This window comes from Dermochelys coriacea, chromosome 6, assembly GCF_009764565.3.
Source record: "Dermochelys coriacea isolate rDerCor1 chromosome 6, rDerCor1.pri.v4, whole genome shotgun sequence".
NCBI lineage: Eukaryota > Metazoa > Chordata > Testudines > Dermochelyidae > Dermochelys > Dermochelys coriacea.
The window spans coordinates 10,811,975-10,829,538 of NC_050073.1; the positions used below are offsets into that span (position 1 = coordinate 10,811,975).

The 17,564-nt window shown below is 49.0% G+C and overlaps 1 protein-coding gene across 1 annotated transcript; it reads left to right on the top strand.

Annotated features, from left to right (window-relative positions):
- The first annotated feature begins 1,045 nt into the window (after positions 1-1,045).
- LRRC10B (leucine rich repeat containing 10B) lies at positions 1,046-3,192 on the top strand. The gene has a single exon (XM_038406204.2). It carries the CDS (start codon positions 1,750-1,752, stop codon positions 2,629-2,631), a length of 882 nt encoding a protein of 293 aa, XP_038262132.1. The 5' UTR covers positions 1,046-1,749; the 3' UTR covers positions 2,632-3,192.
- Positions 3,193-17,564: the final 14,372 nt, after the last annotated feature.

The following is a 17,564-nucleotide window of genomic DNA, read 5'->3' on the forward strand; positions in this document are numbered from 1 at the left end:
GGGTGTAGCGGGGGAGGAAGCTGTGCAGTGGGTGGAGCTGGGGTGTGGTGGCTGTTGGAGGGTAGGTTGTCTCTCAGTGGAGCTGGGCTAGGGTTGTGCGGTGGGTGTAGCGGGGGAGGAAGCTGTGCAGTGGGTGGAGCTGGGGCGTGGTGGCTGTTGGAGGGTAGGGAGTCTCTCAGTGGAACGGGGCTGGTGTTGTGCGGTGGGTGTAGCGGGGGAGGAAGCTGTGCAGTGGGTGGAGCTGGGGTGTGGTGGCTGTTGGAGGGTAGGTTGTCTCTCAGTGGAGCTGGGCTGGGGTTGTGCGGTGGGTGTAGCGGGGGAGGAAGCTGTGCAGTGGGTGGAGCTGGGGTGTGGTGGCTGTTGGAGGGTAGGTTGTCTCTCAGTGGAGCTGGGCTGGGTTGTGCGGTGGGTGTAGCGGGGGAGGAAGCTGTGCAGTGGGTGGAGCTGGGGTGTGGTGGCTGTTGGAGGGTAGGTTGTCTCTCAGTCGAGCTGGGCTAGGGTCGTGGGGTGGGTATAGCGGGGGAGGAAGCTGTGCAGTGGGTGGAGCTGGGGTGTGGTGGCTGTTGGAGGGTAGGTTGTCTCTCAGTGGAGCTGGGCTGGGGTTGTGCGGTGGGTGTAGCGGGGGAGGAAGCTGTGCAGTGGGTGGAGCTGGGGTGTGGTGGCTGTTGGAGGGTAGGTTGTCTCTCAGTGGAGCTGGGCTGGGGTTGTGGGGTGGGTGTAGCGGGGGAGGAAGCTGTGCAGTGGGTGGAGCTGGGGTGTGGTGGCTGTTGGAGGGTAGGTTGTCTCTCAGTGGAGCTGGGCTGGGGTTGTGCGGTGGGTGTAGCGGGGGAAGGGGTGTGGGGGTTGGGCTTGGGGTTGTAGCCCTGACGTGTCTGTCCCTTTTGTAGCCTAGGCCGTAGTGCGGACACAGGTCCTGGGGGCGGGGCCGAGTGTAGCCGGGGGTGGGGAAGGGGGGGCGCGAGGCCCGTGTCGGGTGGAGGCGGAGCAGTGCCTCGCGAGCGAGCCCGCGTCTGGTACAGCCAGGGCCGCAGCAGCGTCCTCGGGAATGGGCGTGTCATAGGGGCGGGGCCTGAGGACCGCCCGCCCCCGCCGGCCCGAGCGGCTCAGCCATAGGCAGGCTGTCCCGCGTGGGGGTTGCCATGGAGACGAGTCGCTAGGCGCTGGGTGTGTGGGAGCCGAGCTCAGACCGAGCCGGGAGCCCCGGAGTGAGAGGCCGGGAGGCACCGGGAGCCGCGCAGCGCCAGGGCCGGCACCACGCGGGGGGGAGGCCGATCCCGGGTAGGGGCAGCGTGCTAGCCCCGGGAGGGCGATCCAGGGCGCACCGGCCCGGCCCGGCGCTGGCTGGGGAATCCCGGGGGCTTTGGTCCTAGTCCCGGGAGGCTGATCCGGGGGCACGGACCCCATAGCCGGGACGCTGTTGGGGGGCCCTGCTCCCGGCCCTGGCAGGAGGAGGCGGGGGGCGCCAACCCCATCCCTGGCACGGGGCACCCAAGGGGGGCACATGTCCTAGTCTCGGGGAGGCGATCCAGAGGCACCAGTCCCAGCCCGGGCTGGAGGAGTGCAAGGGGGCACCAGTCCCAGCTCCAGGAGGCTGGTCCGTCCCATCCCTGACAGGGGGGCCCCGGGGGCGGTCACTGGTCTTAGTCCCAGGAGGCCAGTCCGGGGGGCACCAGGTTAGCTGGTTGTCATGTTCCCTGTGGGCTGCCCTGCTGGAGGCGGTGGCTCTCGTTATCCCAGCAGTCCTTGGCCATGAGAATGGGCAGCGCAGGGTCCTCAGGCAGGGAGGAGCGGCTGCCATCGGGTGCGGAGGAGCAGCTGAGTGGTGGGGATCAGACACTGGAGCTGACCGGGCGGCACCTGAAGCGGCTTCCAAGCCCAGTGTGTGCCCTGGGCAGCCTGCAGAAGCTCTACATAAGTGGCACGGGGTTGCGTGAGCTGCCTGAGGAGATCGAGGGACTGCGGGAGCTGCGCATCCTGGCACTGGACTTCAACAAGCTGGAGGAGGTGCCTGAGGCACTATGCCGCCTGCCCCGTCTCACCCGCCTCTACCTGGGCAGCAACCGCCTCTTTGGCCTCCCTGCAGAATTTGCCCAGCTCCAGACTCTGCGCTGCTTGTGGATTGAGAACAACTACCTGTACCATTTTCCTCGGGCCTTGCTCCAGATGCCTGCACTGCAGTCCTTGCAGATGGGTGACAATCGACTCCGGGCACTGCCAGGCAGCCTGCCGCGTATGACTGGCCTCCGGGGGCTATGGCTTTATGGGAATCGCTTTGAGGAGTTCCCACTGCCCCTGCTCCGCATGGCCCAGCTCCATATCCTTGACCTGGACCGCAACAAGATCATCGACTTCCCAGACCTGGCCCACCTAAAAGGGTTACGGCTCTTTTCCTATGACCATAATCCAGTTAAAGCACCACCCTGTGTGGCTGACACTGTCACCCTTGTGGGCGATGGGGCCCAGGAGCTGATGGAGGCTAGGGAGGAACGTCTTCAAAGCCTGCGGGAGCAGGATGAACAGGAGGAGAATGGCTCAGAAGCCATGCAGGGCACCCTGAGGAATGACTCCTCTCTGCTGGAGGATGCTGAAGGCAGTTTCTCGGCCCTGGAATGCTCCCCAGAAGAAACATGAGAATGGGCACTACAATAACATGGTTGCTGCTCAGAAAATCTGGTGGACATTGGTGGGCTGATAGATCCACTTCTGCGCTGCAAGGGGTGAGAGTTTGCATGGACCATCTCTGGCCATGGGGGGCCACAGTCTCCCAACTAGGATCATGGGCAACTACCAGTCCAGGGAGTCACTATCTTCTTGCACAAGACAGGAAAACCATGAATCAAAGGGATCACCATCTCCTTGCTGGGACCACAGACAGCAAAGGGAGTATCATCTATCTGCAGAAGTGCTGGGCAATCACTGCACCCCTGAGACATCCTGCATAGCCACAGGACGTGGGGGTTGGCAGGGGAAACCACAATGTTGTTGTGTTGGATGATCCCATTGGACCAGCTCTGTAGGAGGATGGTCTCTGTTTGAGATGGGCATTGATAAGAGTTGGCCTTCTCAGAACAGCCAGCTTGTGGTGGAAGCCTGGAATTGAAAGGACTTTAATGTGACAATCTGTGGCTGTTTGGTTAGGTATCTATGAGTGATCTCTGCTACTTGCCATCCGGCCCATTGCCACGGGACTCAGAAGCAAGACAGGAAAAAGCCATGCTGTTTGGTTTGGTGGGGTGTTTTTTAATTTCCTTGGACTCCGTGCCCTGGAGGGCTACAGGGTTCGAGTATGAACAGAAAAGCTTCTCGCATCCTAGAGATTCCTATTCTGCTACTGGAATTAGACTCACAGAGAGAAACATCTCCCGAGCTGCTCCTTCCAGCTGTCAGCTTTGAAAAGAAGCTGATAGGAAAGCCTTGTTTGTGCGCAGCACTCGCTCTCTGGCCTGGAAAGGGTTTTTGCCTCCGCTCTTTGTATGGTGGGAAAAGGAGCCCTGTGCGCTGCTTTGCAGGCTGCCTGGACTTTCCATTCCCTTAAATGGGCACAGAAGCAAAAGCTGGTGTGAACTGGGCCACCAGGACTGTGTGCGTCTGGGGCAGTGGGGTGGCGGCAGCAGGACTCTCTCCGACTCTCTCTTTCCTCCTGGGGGTGGCAGGCTCATTCTCCCATTCCCCCACAGGCTAGATTTGTACCAAATCTAAGCAATAAAAAGTAGAAAACTGAGAAAATCTGGTAGTGAGAGGAAGAGGCTCCCGGGCTGATTCTCAGGGAGGCTGCTGCCAGGATGGTTTATTTGGAAAGAGTATGTAAACAGAATCATATGGCCTGGGGAAAGGGAACTGGGTTCTCAAGCATCTGTGTTATTTTTAACATTTTGGGGAATCCTGTTTCCTCTCTCTGCCCATCTCTGAACTGTACTGTCTTTTCTGCACCCTTCCTCGCTTTCCTCCAACCCTCCCCTGCTGCTGTCATCTGTGACTCCCTCTGCAGTGCAACTCCTCCCTCACTGGGAACTAGGTCCATTCTCCTTCCCTCCTTTCCATACCTCTCTCTGAGCTCCACTCCATAGCGCTCTCCCCTCCTCTCTTCATCTCCTCCCCTCCACACCTCCCTGGACTGTGTTCACTCTCAGCCCAACTTCAATCTCAGTAACTTTATTGGCATGGCAAAGTATACCTGTCTTGCCAAAGTTAATACACTTTGTCAAGTCTCTGTGCCTTGGTCAGGGTTTTAGAGGAGTAACTGGGTTTTATACTATGTGCCCTCTTTGATCTTTTGGCTATTCTGAGCTATTTGGCTATGAGCTATTTCTGATCACTTGGAAAAGTCTCCTCCTCTTCTTTTGGATCTCATGCAGTATAATAAAAAGTGCCTGTCAGTTTCAGTCTCTCCTGTCACAGTGGGGTACAAAATTGCCCATCCTTGGGTTTCTAGTGGAAAGTGTCCTGGTTTCCGTTTTTGCTTTGGGATCACTGCTTCAATACTTGGTGAGAGCACAGCTCTGTGTTACACAGTACCCTGTAGATAGGAGATCTGCTAGTGTGAAGGGAGCTAGAACAATCTAGCTGCTTGTGTTGATGATGTTCTCTTCCAGTAGCCAACATACTTTTCTTTTTTGGGGCTTTGTGCAGTGTCTGGAAGAAGGAGGGAAGATGTTGCCTATGTAAGAGTGGAGGGTGATTTTAGCAGTGCTTATGTCCCCTCCAGTGCAGCCTGAGTGTCAATTGCTGTACTCTACACTCCCCACCCATAAAGATCTAGCAGTAGATTTTATCTGAGGGTTGAAGGTAGCCAGGGGATTTTAAAGGTCTGTAGCACATCCTGTAGCCAGCTGGGCCCTTCCTGCTACATGACTATGAGGCCAAGGTGTGGCTTATTCAGGTGGGTTCTGTGTGTGTCTGCACAGTAACATTTTAATTTACTTTGGGGCTTGAAGCCTGTGATTTTTGGTCTTTTCTAGGCTGAGCTGACAGGGCCTGTGTGCTGTTGTAGCAGGTGTCTCTGTAGCAGGTTCAGGTGCCTTGGGTGGGGATTAATCAGCCCAGTACTGATAACAGAAACATTATGACTCATGTCTCTCAGAACTGCTCTGTCCCTCTCTGCGTCATTTTTGCTCCGGGGGCTGAATTGGTCTGTGTGACTAGGGGAGGCTCAAACTGCATGGTCTTGGTCTTGGTCCTGGAGCTGGCCCATTTGCACCTGAAAACCAAGTCCTCACTCTCTGTTGTTCTGTCTGAGCTGTGGGGAATATCTTTCTGAGCCATGCTCCCTCTGTCTCTATTTCAGCTGTGTCCTCTCTCTCAGCCATGTCCTCTCTCTTGCTCTCTCCCACCTCATTTGAAAAGTCCTTGTGGCACCTGAGGATATGCCATCCCAGCTGCAATGGGCCACGAAGTGATGAGTAGAGAGGCTGGAAGGTCAGGCCAAGGGGCAAACACGGGAGGTGAGCGAGACTGACTCAAGTGGCTGTTGGAAAAACAAATTCTAATTGTGCTATCGAAATGACGGCGGGTGGAGGGGGAGAGAATGTCTCCTGACTGTTACAACTCTTAGTGCTTCCCTGGCCCTTGTATTTCAGAGCTCCAGAGTTCTGCTGCCCCTGTCTCTGTGAGTTAGGGGTATATAGCATGTTCTCCCCATAGCACTCTGCAGTGATCTCCTCTCTGAGCCCACTGCTGCTGCCTGCCCTGGTTAGCTCAGTGCACTGGAGCATGCCTGCCTGAAGCTTAGCACACACATGGGTTTATTAAACTGGGTACACTGAGGCTAAACTGCTGCCTGGGAAGGGCCTTTTATTGCTGATTGTCCAGACTCCGATGAAATTGGTGGTGGGGATTCCTGTACCTCTTAGAGGTGTTTTGTTTACCAAGATCAGGAATGTTGCTTAACTGGAGTAGTTAATTCATTCCCCTCTTCCTCCTGTTTTGAGTCATTTCTCTGCTCTCCTTCTCTTGATCAGCTTCAAGTGGTTTTATTAGGCTTCTTAAGGGAACAATTTCAAATGATTTCCTTTGCTGTTTCTTATAGTAACATCCGGAGTCAGCAAGAGGCTGCCAGGTCGGGGCGGGGATTGAGAAGCGAGTTATCTCAGTCCTGCCCCCTCTGCTGGAGCGGGACATTGGACTGGCGGCAGTTGCTGAGTCAGCCCAGGAATCTGGTGTATGTGTGGCAAGAATGCAGGTACCCACAGGAACATTGCTTGTGCTAAAGGCTGGCTGGCCCTGATTATCTTAATCCTCAGCCTCACTGAGCATGAAGTCTAAATCCTACTGCCCATTTGTGAAGATGGAGTGAATTTCTACTGTCCTGCTCCAGTCAGGATGAGGGAAGGTCTCTTAGTCTTCCAAAGACCGGATCAGAGCAGTGAGTCCATCTCATCTGGTATTTCACTTCCTTGAGGCATTAGAGCAGATCAGTGATCAGCTGGGCCAATATCCGTCCTCCTTGTTATAGTATAATAGACCCGTGGTCTGTCTAGTCTAGTATCCTGCCTCTGGCAGAAGCCAGTATGCTCTCCCGCATGATGCATCGAATTGTGCAATACCATAGCAAGGTGGTAGGGGGCAATAATGTTTCTTGATCCCAGATGGTGATCAGCTTTCACTGAAGCATAAGAACCTGTGGATCCCACTGAGTTCTTTTCCCCCATAATATCCTGCAGCAGTGAGTTTCACAAGTTACTTGTTGGAACAGCGTGTTTCTGTGGAACATCCCATAGACTTCAGACCAAAGGTTTACATTTCTGATTTTAAAAACAGTCAGAGTTGCAAGACATTTTAACTAGAGCTGGTCAAAAAATGTTCAGATGAGACAGTTTTCTCAAAACTTTCTGCGGGAGCATAGGGTTTTTGACAAAATGTTGTTACGAAATAAAAATGGAATTGAAGTGTTTCGATAAGGTCAAAGTGGAACATTTTGATTTTTCATTTTGAAATAACTTTATTTAGAAATGTATTTTGTATTGTATCATTAACATATAAACTTTTTAAAAAGTCAAAATCTGAACGAAATGTTTTGTTTGACCTGAAACTAAATTTTTTTGAAAATTTCATTTCATGGGAAATTTCACATTGTTCTGTTTTCATGTTGGTGTGGAGCAAAACCAAATTTTGAAATGTTGGAATTTCCTGCAGAATAAAAAGGCTGCGTTTCAAGTAGCTCTGATTGTAACCAATAAGACTGCAGTATGCAAATGAACTAAAGTCAAGTGTATTGAGGGATACAGAATGTTTGTGAGTTGTGAAGTTCCAGAATTGTGTCGAGATCTGGGAGGCCATTGTCTAGGGTTTCATCCAGGGTTGGCTTTGTTGTCTGTGTATCAGGTGTGACACAGCTATACTGCTCGGTATCATAAGTTCACATTCCAGCTGGGTTGACTTAGCCTTTTTACTGAGGGAGAGAAACTGAGCACCAGGTTTTAATCGGAGTGGTCCAGTCTGCTCTGTGTGGACATTAAGGCTCCCAGGCACTTTTATAAAATTAGGATTTTGCCCCTACTCTCTGGTGTTCTAGCACAGTGGTTCTCAACCATTAATACGTGTACCCCCTGAGTGTATGCAGAGGTCTTCCAGGGGTACATCAACTTATCTAGATATTTGCCTAGTTTTACAACAGGCTACATAAAAAGCACTAGTGAAGGCAGTGCAAACTAAAATTTCATACAGACAATGACTGGTTTATACTGCTCTTACTGAAATGTAAGTACAGTATTTATATTCCAATTGTTTTATTTTATAATTGTATGGTAAAAATGAGAAAGTAAGCAATTTTTCAGTAATAGTGTGCTGTGACACTTTTGTATGTTTGTTTGATTTTGTAAGCAAGTAGTGTGAGGTGAAGCTTGGGGGTATGCAAGACAAATTCCATTCCTGAAAGGGGTGCAGTAGTTTGGGAAGGGTGAGAGTCACTGTTCTAGAGTGTGTTGTATCCTGGCTGGATCCCACCTTTCACCCCAAAGGTGGGCTCTGTTCAGAGGTGCTATCTGAATGGTTTATAGCAGGGGAATTTTTTGGTCAAGGTATAGTCAAGGTCCAGACTCCAGAGAAACATTTTTCACACATCAATAACAATAATGATAATAAGTAAATAAAAAGATTTCATGGTCCATTCAAAAGCCTCTGGCAGTCTGGATTTGGCTCATGGTCCGCCTATTGACTACCCCGGTTCATAGTGCCTGAAGTGCTTTGGGATTGAAGATGCTATAGTAATACAAGATAGTGGCATTCACACCTCTATGTACGAATGGGACAACCTGCATGTATAGAGAGTGGCATGTATGCACAGCACTGCTTTCCACTGAATAAAATCAGAAATGTTCTTCTGTATGTCAGAGTACTCTCCTGCTGATAGCTAAGGAAGATTTCCCCTTTAGCTCAAGGAGCAGGAGTCTTTTTTTTTTTTTTTTTTTTTTTTTAAGCAGGAGATCTGAGTTCTATCCCCACTATCACTTTGAAGGTCTGATTGGCCCCAGTGTGCAACACAATGACAAGCACAAAGTTTGCAGATGGCCACATTTTTGTTGCAGTCCCACAGAAAGGCATTTGGATGCTGAAATAACACAGTTTCCTCTCCTTCTTGCCCTGCTTTTTTGTTGGGGCCATTACTTCTGCTGCTCCCCAGCTCTTCTGCCTGGCTGCCCCATGCTACCCCCATGAGTCTGACTTCTGCAGGCTCCCTCCGTCTGACTGTCTGCGCTCTGCTTCTCTTGTGGCATTAGACTGCCTATTTTTCACTTCCATGGAGGGCATTAGCTGGAGGGAGTCAAGAGATGGTCCACAAAAGGAATGGGATCCAATCTGGGAGGCTGGTTCCAGGCACAACAATTGCATCTGCACAGGTCAGGATTGGGCCTGCATTCCAGGAGAGCATTTGCAGGTCTGGTCATGAGCTAATCTGACGCTGCAGGAATCCAAGTGAAACTTCACAGCCCTAGCACTGTATGCAAATAGCTGTGGCATGTGTGCATCTTTGGGTCACAGTATAGAGCATAGGATCTGTATGTATATAAATGGCATATTCTCCAATATCCAGCATGCACTGCTTTGTGTCTTGTTTTAATCACAGTTGTTAGGAGTATGCTTCTGTTTCCATCTGCTCCTGCTGACTGCAAACATAAGGCAGCCTAGCATAGAGGAAGTCTCTCTTTAGAAGGGCATGATTCTGAAAGGTTCAGGGTAAACAAAACGAGCAGGTTCACTGCAAAAGGGAATAGCACATTTTGTTACCTGTTCCTTCAGAGAACCCTTCTCATATGTACAATGTCTGCTGGAAGAGAAATATGAATCAGTCGCATTGACTGTGGCAAGTGGTTTCATATGACCATTCTGCTCTTTACACTGAAACAATCCAAGCATACACAAGACCTGATCCTCAGAAGGTATTAATTGGCCTAGTTCCATTAAAATGAATACTTGTGGCACCTTAGAGACTAACAAATTTATTAGAGCATACTTCATCGGATGCTGTAGCTCACGAAAGCTTATGCTCTAATAAATTTGTTAGTCTCTAAGGTGCCACAAGTACTCCTTTTCTTTTTGCGAATACAGACTAACACGGCTGCTACTCTGAAACCTGTCATTAAAATGAATGGAGCTGCACCAATTTACCCCAGCTGAGGTTCTGGCTCGCAACGTATACGTGAGAAGTCTCACTGTCTCAGGGCAATCATCCACCTTTGCCCAGTAGTCATAGTCATAGGAGGCAATATACAAATCCCTAACTTTCTTCGGTTTCAATCTTGGGCCATATTTGGTACACTGGCTTCCTAGGTAGAGGTGTTTGTGCTGTTCTAGTAGGTGACATTGGTTTGGCTGGCACAGTGCATGTTGTCATAGCGATTCACAAATTGTGTGTGCCATAGGAGATGCAAGGTTTGCGAACACCAGCTCAGTGCTTTTTATCAGCTTCTGGTTTGCTCATGTAGAGTAGGGATCTTCTCAGCAGGTTCAGAGAGCTGCTATTTCAGCCATTTCTGTGTGCTGAGAAAAGGGGTTGGCGCATGGACTGGTGATTTGAAGTGTGATTCCACTCTGAAAAGTGAGTCTGCAAAAACGGCAGGGGGTTGCTCAGCAGATCTACTCCCGGAGTGTTTTCAGAGGCCCAGCAGATTTGGGGGCACCTGAAAATAATGAATAATATCTGGTTGCTTTATTGAGAAAAATACATTTTGGCTGTTTTTCACACCTTTTAGCCCTGCGGTGCCACACAGCTCCAGGAGAGTGAGCTGGATTCTGTTCCTTCTGCACTGACACCATCGGCAGAATTGTGTACTTGCAGCATGTATAGACATACCCAAGATAGCTTTGATGGAGCTTGAGTAACGATAGCAGTGAATCTGTGGCAGAATGGAGGGCAGCTGCTTGAGTGTGTACTCGGGTCCTGGGCAGGTGGGCCTAGCCCAGGCAGCTGCCAGTGCTGCTCTAGCTTTACTATTCTTATAACTGGAGTTAGATCAAAGCTCACTCAGGTCTGTCACCACATGCTACAGTCACATCTCCTGATTGGAACTGAGGCATGGCTACATGGCAGTCATTTACACATGTGCAACCCCATTGAAGGTGAAGGGGTTTCACCAGTGTCGCTGAGGACATAATCAGAAGATAGGGGGCTGCAGAGATGCCAACAAAGGTCTAAGTTGGCCTGCAGAAACTCTCCGCTGGTGATGATGAAGAAGAAGGAGGGAATTAAATTTAGTTTTCAGAGCCTAAGGTGAGTTTTAGTGGCTGGCTTTTTTTTTACTTGTATACAAAGCACATTTGACCTGGAATCATTGAGAGGTGACAGATGTAGAACATCACGGTGCCATTTCTATAGTGTCACTTTTCAGAGTAGAATCACACTTTAAAGTCAATAAGTGAATTCTGATAGAGGCTGAAGAACCTTTGCCATCAGCCTTGGCTTTTGACCAGTAGACGTTCTGTCCTTTGGACTGGTTCCTTAGCAAGACTGTTGCTTTGTGGGTTACACAGATTAACTGTGCTATGTTTACCAACTCATGCACTGCCAAAGTTTGCAGATTCCTCTGAGGAATAACAAAGGCCGTTGTCTAAGACAATCTTTTTAGGGATTCCATGGCTAGCGAGTATGGCCCTCCGTTTGTGGTACTTTCAGTAGTATTCAGGATTTCCAGTTCAGAGAAGTTAGTGTAATAATGCACAACATTCATATTGCGTCTGTTGTTCCACACAAGGAATCAAACAACTGTCAATGGTCTGCCATGCTCTTGTTGGCATTCCATGAGGTATCATTGGCTCACTTGTATCAAGCTGGTCAACTTGCTGACATGTACCAAACCAAAGGAATAGGTCACAGTTTCTTTGCTCGCCTTTCTGCATGCCCATCAGCCAGAGGTTATGGGCCAACTACAGGAGTGGGTGGGTGAGGATCTGTGGCCTGCAATGTGCAGGCAGTCAGCTTAGATGATTGCGATGGTACCCTCTGGCCTTAAAGTCTCTGAACCCAGTTGGACAGTTTTTCAGTGCACATGGAACACCTTGTTCTGGCCAAATAACCCATCTCAGTGGATTGCCACCCTTGGGCTCATGCTGCCAGCATGAGACAAAGCCAGAACTGCCTGAGCTCTGAAGGGCTGAGGTTTGGCCAACTCCTGCCATCCTCTTCTGCAGCGTGTGGTCTGCTCCTTAGTGTTCCATGGCCAATTCTTTTCAGACTGCCTTCGGTGAAGGGGCTGCCTGGGGACTTGCCAGCTCTGGCGGTGTTTGTCCTGGCTTTTGGTGATACTTCAGCAGAGTTGTGATACTTTAGCTTTGTATTCTTTTTCTGGTTCCTTGAGTAGTCTTTTTCTTTCTTAATTGGGTGTTCAAGGCCATGACCATTGGTGGGTTGGTGCTTTCTGCTCCTTCCAGAGTGCCTAGGCAAAGACTGACTGGCTGCCTGTGTCACTGGTGCCCTCAGGGCCTTGGGCCTATCTCCTCTACAGAGCATCCTTCTGTGGGTGCAGCAATGAGACATTTCTCTGAACTCATTGCAGCTCTTTGGCACTGAGATTAGTCCTGCAGTACACTGTCCTGTTAATGTGCTTGGGCTTTCTGCCTTTGGCTTTCTCCCTCTCCTCTGGAGTTTACCCTTGACACCAGTATGCATACAGAATCGTAGGACTGAAAGGGATCTCAAGAGGTCATCTAGTCCAGCCCCCTGCACTCATGGCAGGACTCAGTATTATCTAGACCATCCACGACAGGTGTTTGTCTAACTTGCTCTTAAAAATCTCCAACAATGGAGATTCCACAACCTCCCTAGGCAATTTATTTCAGTGCTTAACCACTCTGACAGGAAGTTTTTGCTAAAGTCCAATCTAAACCTCCCTTGCTGCAATTAAAGCCCATTGCTTCTTGTCCTATCCTCAGAGGTTAAGGAGAACAATTTTTCTTCCTCCTCTTTGTAATAACCTTTTATGTACTTGAAGTATATATTATGTATATGACTGGCCATTGTACATGATGCTGATGCCACAGCTTCTTGTGTGTTCTCTTGTGGCTTAATGATATGTAAATGCTTGTGTGTAAGGCTTTTTAAGAGAGAAGTCTCACTCTCTTGGCTGCTGAAGTCAAAGACCCAAGGTGCAAAAGGTCTCAATGACTGGGAACTTCATTATCTGTAGTGGGTAGGATGACATCTTTTGTGCCTGGTCAAGTCTTTCATATTCCACAATATGCTGGTTCAGTGCCTTTCCAGCCATTGGACCAGGAGGTCTCCTCCACCCAGTCTGCCAAAGAAGATTTAGCATGCTGGCGATAGGCATTTCTCTGCCTAGCTGCCTTGTAGGGGAATATGGGGTGTAGAAGGAGAGGTAGTACTTTTGAGAGGTTCCTTTTTGTTGGTCTTCATTTTACACCCGACTCTCACCTATGGCTCCAAGTAGCAGCTAGTATGCGACAATGGCCATACCCCAGGACACTGCTTTGATTGGGGGGCTAATCCAGGGAGAGGCTGGCTTTGATACCAGTACAATAGGTTCTGCTATTCCCAAGAGAGCTGTAGCTAAATGGCTCTTTGGATTTGCTGCTACAACCTGTCAAGGGTCCTTCCATTCACAGAAGAGCAGTTTCGGCAACCGTTGTCAAATCTGTCTCTGTTCAGATTTGTAGTGCAGCCACCTGGTTTACTCTGCATTCATTTACCAAGCATCACTGTTTAGGCTTGGCTTTTCAGCAACAATCCAGGCTTGATTTATCGGTGCTTAAACTGCCTTCAAGGTTGGGCTCACCATGATGCTGCTGCCCCCTGGTGTTTTATTTAATTGGGATATCTCTTGAAATTGTCCAGCAGTTGCATTTTTAGGAGATATCTTATTCTTATGTTAAAAATCTGTTACCTTTCAAGGCACATATATCCCTTGTTTTACTCTATTAGTTCTTATTGCAGTATCTGGTACAATGTTGTTTAGTATTCAAGGAGAGAATCAAATGAGATGGTATCTTTGGAAATCAAGGAAATCACTTGTCTGAATTTTTGTTCTCCCAGTGGATTAGTGCTCTCCCCTCTTCCCCGCAGACCTGGGGCTCTGGAGTTTCTGCCTATTAGTTTTGCTAATTGCCTGGTGGGATTATTTTTGCCTCTTGCTTTGGAAGGAACTGACCCGGGAACAAGGAAAAGCAACCTAGTCATTGAGAGAGAGGGAAGTGGGTGCGTGACATGAGACATCCCTTTACGGGTACCTAACTGCTCAGAACTTCACAGCTAGGAGAATTTCTTCCTGGTCTTATGCTGGTTTTATACACCTAAAATCAGTAATCCACTGACTTTGATGGACCAAATGCTCAGCTGGTGCAAATCAGCATAGCGTCATTGATTTCAGTAAAGCTATGCCAGTCTACACCAGCTGAGGATTTGCCCCTACATCTTCAGAGAGCAAGAACCACTAGGAAATGATTTTATTTCTTCTTGCTTTTAAAGATTACACCATTCAAAAATGAGATTTCTTCTCTCTGTTTCCATTATTTGGCAATGAAGCAGGGACATTCCTTTTTCAATATCTAGCAATCTACACCCTACTGCTAATTCCAAAGTTTTATTTTGTTCTTCCCCTTTAGTTGCCTCTGTCACTTTCCGATCACTTCCTGGCACTTCAGAATTTCCCATGTGGTCCTGCATGTTCATTCTTTCGCTGGTGTTATCAGTAATGGATTTTATTTTTTTAACAGCTTGTCAACAGGCCTCTCTCTCCCTGGGCGATACACAGCGTGGCTGTCGCGTCTGCCATTGGAGAATCCTGCAGTGAATGGTTATTTCAGGACTGATCGAAATAATTCATGGCTGGATTTAACTCTAACGTGGGGATCAATACCTATATTGATGAAAGTGCTTGTAGCCAAATACCAGTGTCTGTAGCTCCTTTGCTGTTTGTGCATAATGTTCCCCTGTTGGTGTGAATGAACTGGTTGCATAACAGAGAGTTGGCCTTCTGGAAGAGTAGAATAAGTTCATTCTTAAATTAATCTGCTTGTAGCATCAGCTGTTCTTTCGGATCAAAGTAGATAAATGCTGGACCTACTTCTTTTCTGATACCTTTGAGCACGAGTTTCTTCTATTTTTCACAGACCTGGACAAGTTAGGCTAAATGGGCCAAGTATTGTCTCTAGCTCAGAACATTAGTCCTGTGGTCATTCCTTGTTCTTGATTGTAGTGACGGTAGTTTGATCCCACCTGCAGCAATGCAACATCTGGGATACAGATCACACTTTTCCTTGGCCTAGGATGTGCCCCTTTGGCAGGTGATTTCTAGAGTTTTCCCAAAATATTTGGATGATGGCAAGTGACTGCAGCTCTGTTGAGTCTTGTCTCATCAGTCTGGTACTGGAATTTTTCTTATGCTGAACTGATGCCAAAAGGTGGACAAAGGAATTTGTCCTGGTTAAAATCAGTCAAAAATAAACTCATGATGACTCTTCAGACAGTTGAATTGCTTAATACTCTGGCCTCACATCCTGCACTCCGAAGGAGCCAGTGAGTGTAGGTGTAATGTGCCAGATGCTCAGCACAGCCATGCTGATTTGCACCAGCTGAGGATCTGGCCCATTGTCTTCAAAGTCTGGCGTAATGTGGATATTGTATTGCTCACCTATGCCTCTGAGGGTCCAGACAGACTGAGTTTGCTTGTTTGGGGCTTTTTCTCTAACTGGTAAATAACAGTTTGTAAATGACAGTTTATAGCTCCTGTCATGCTAGTGACAATCCCTGCTTTTATTGCGTGGTCTAATTCCTGCTGGAGGCAATTTCAGTTTGCAAGTGGTAATTTTCTTGGTGTGCTGATGGCAGGGGTGGCTGCTGGATCAAGACGAGAGGAATGTTTACCTGAAAAAATATTCAGTTCTTGAAAACATCTGCATGCTCTGTGAGAACAGCAGGTTTTGTAATCTCAGCTGGAGCTACAAAGAACCCCAATGTAATACATTCAAGGGACTGGAAAGCAGCCAGATCTCATCAGCTGAGAATTCCTCCGGCAGGGCAGAACAGAACCCCTGCACCACCACTCAGCCCCAGTGTAAGGGGCATGTAGGGGTGGGGAGGGGCAGTGGCCAGGGTGTGCTGCGCTGTGGCTGTGCTCAGTGGGTATAGGTTACAGCAGCCTGTCCCAGGCGAAGAGTGGTGCGGATGCAATCTGCAAATCAGGGAGCAGTAACTAGTTCCCCTGGGCCTCCCCATGCTGAGCAGATGTCAATTGTGCTCCGCTCCAGACATGCTTCCAAGCCCATAACTGGATGTGGCTGAGTGTTTACAGCAGGGTTACAGGTGGCATTTTTCAATCAATTTTTCTAGTTCTTCTGTACCATTGTGCTTAACGGACCTGCAAAGGAGTTACAGGAAATTGGGCTGATGCCCTTTTCTGCTTCTTCATGGTGGATAAATAAAATATCAGGAACACCAACTCTGGTCTTCTTGGGGATCTTGGAGGATGTGTACTTACGCCAGGTGCCTCATTCTTATGCCGTAATTAAAGGGGAGAAGGAGCTCAGGCTTTACCAAAGTCATCCTCTCCACTGTGATAATTAGACACTGGAGTTAATAAAAATCAAACTAATCTGAATGTGAAACAGTCTAACTCGAAGTCCCTCCTTCGCCTCTCCCTTGGGGCCTGAGACAAAGCCTATTTGAGGTCAATGGAACAACACCAATGGTCTTTGGTTCAGACACTTACTCAGCTTTCACTCTCAGGGCTCCTCTGATGGCCACCATGTTACTAGATTTCTAATCACTGGGGAGTGTTCCAGGCTTAGTCCTGAATTTCTAGTGGTAAAAAAAAAAGCCTATAAAGCCCTTTATCCATCACAAAGGATCAATAAAAGACACAAGCCCCCCAGTGATTCATCCTGGGCCCATCACCTATAAGCTGTTCACCTCCTCAGCCTGACACATGTTTGTTGGCACATGGAGGCTGGGGTTTGAAATGTGCAGAGCAGGGGTGTTGAGTGTCTGTCTCACAGTCTGAGTATCTGTGCCTACAGGGAGATTAGTAGGTGTTTTGGCTTGAACATGACATTTGTTTCTGAGGCATTGTTAGTGCCAACTATCAATCAAAAGCTCCCTGCTGTCAGAAACACTGTTCTTGTCACCTGCAGTCTAATGATGGGCCTGGATCTGTGTGGCTCAGAGCAAAGACTTGTGCAAAGCAATGGCTTTTATTACACTTGGCATATTAGCAGGTTTCCTTCCTGCACATTTTCTGTGCCCATGGTGGGAGGAAGGGAGGGTGGAAGACTCTGTGGCTTGCTTCAGTCCCTTCAGCAATGGGGACTTGCCAGTGTTTTTGCATGGCTCTTCCTTGTCTGAATGCGCTTCAGTCACCTTTCATTCCAGCAGCCATTGCTTTTAGCTGGGCTTTTGTGACTTCTGCACAACTTCATCGCTGTCTGTGCAGCTGCTGTCCATAACTGCTTTCATTCACTTTCTTGCTGGTCAGGTGCCTCTGTGACTCGCTCCTTGCTCTCCAGGGAACCTCACAAAACTAGGTTTGCTTTGGGCCTCATGTATTTTTCCTGTTAACCATAATAAACCTTTAGTACCGTGACATCCTTGCCAGGTCTTTTTCACCAGCCCTATAGTAGCAGCACTTTCCTCCTTCACATTCTGGTCTGGGGGACCCAGAAAACGTTGGGTCGGTGAGGTGTCTAAATCTTTGTCTCCTTTCTGGGCAGCTCCCAGATTTCCAGCCCATTGTAGGTGCAGGAAGCCAGTCAGATGCTGACACAAGGGCCTAGGAAAGGGCACAGTTAGCAGTGTGCTGCCATTTCCATCTGCTCCTCATGGACAGAAGGTTGTCGAGCAGGCACCTAAGTGTGAACACAATCAATAATTGCTGGGCGGACCAGAGGAGCCTTTCTGTCGCACAGTTGGGGGCAGGAGGCGGGCAGCGCTATTCATTGTGGGACTGTAGCACCAGGTATTTATCCTTGTAGCAGGCAAACCCTTTGCTGAGCAGGTCAGGGTGTGGCTTTGCAGAGCGTCATGGGTAGATGCCCCAAATTATTAAAGTGAAAACCTGGGGCAGTTGCCAAAGGGGGGAGCAGGGGCACAGGCACACTTGCCTTTATCCATCCCAGTCAGCCCC

Coding starts and splice junctions, on each gene's coding strand:
- LRRC10B (XM_038406204.2), top strand. CDS start 1,750: ATGAGAATGGGCAGCGCAGGGTCCTCAGGCAGGGAGGAGCGGCTGCCA.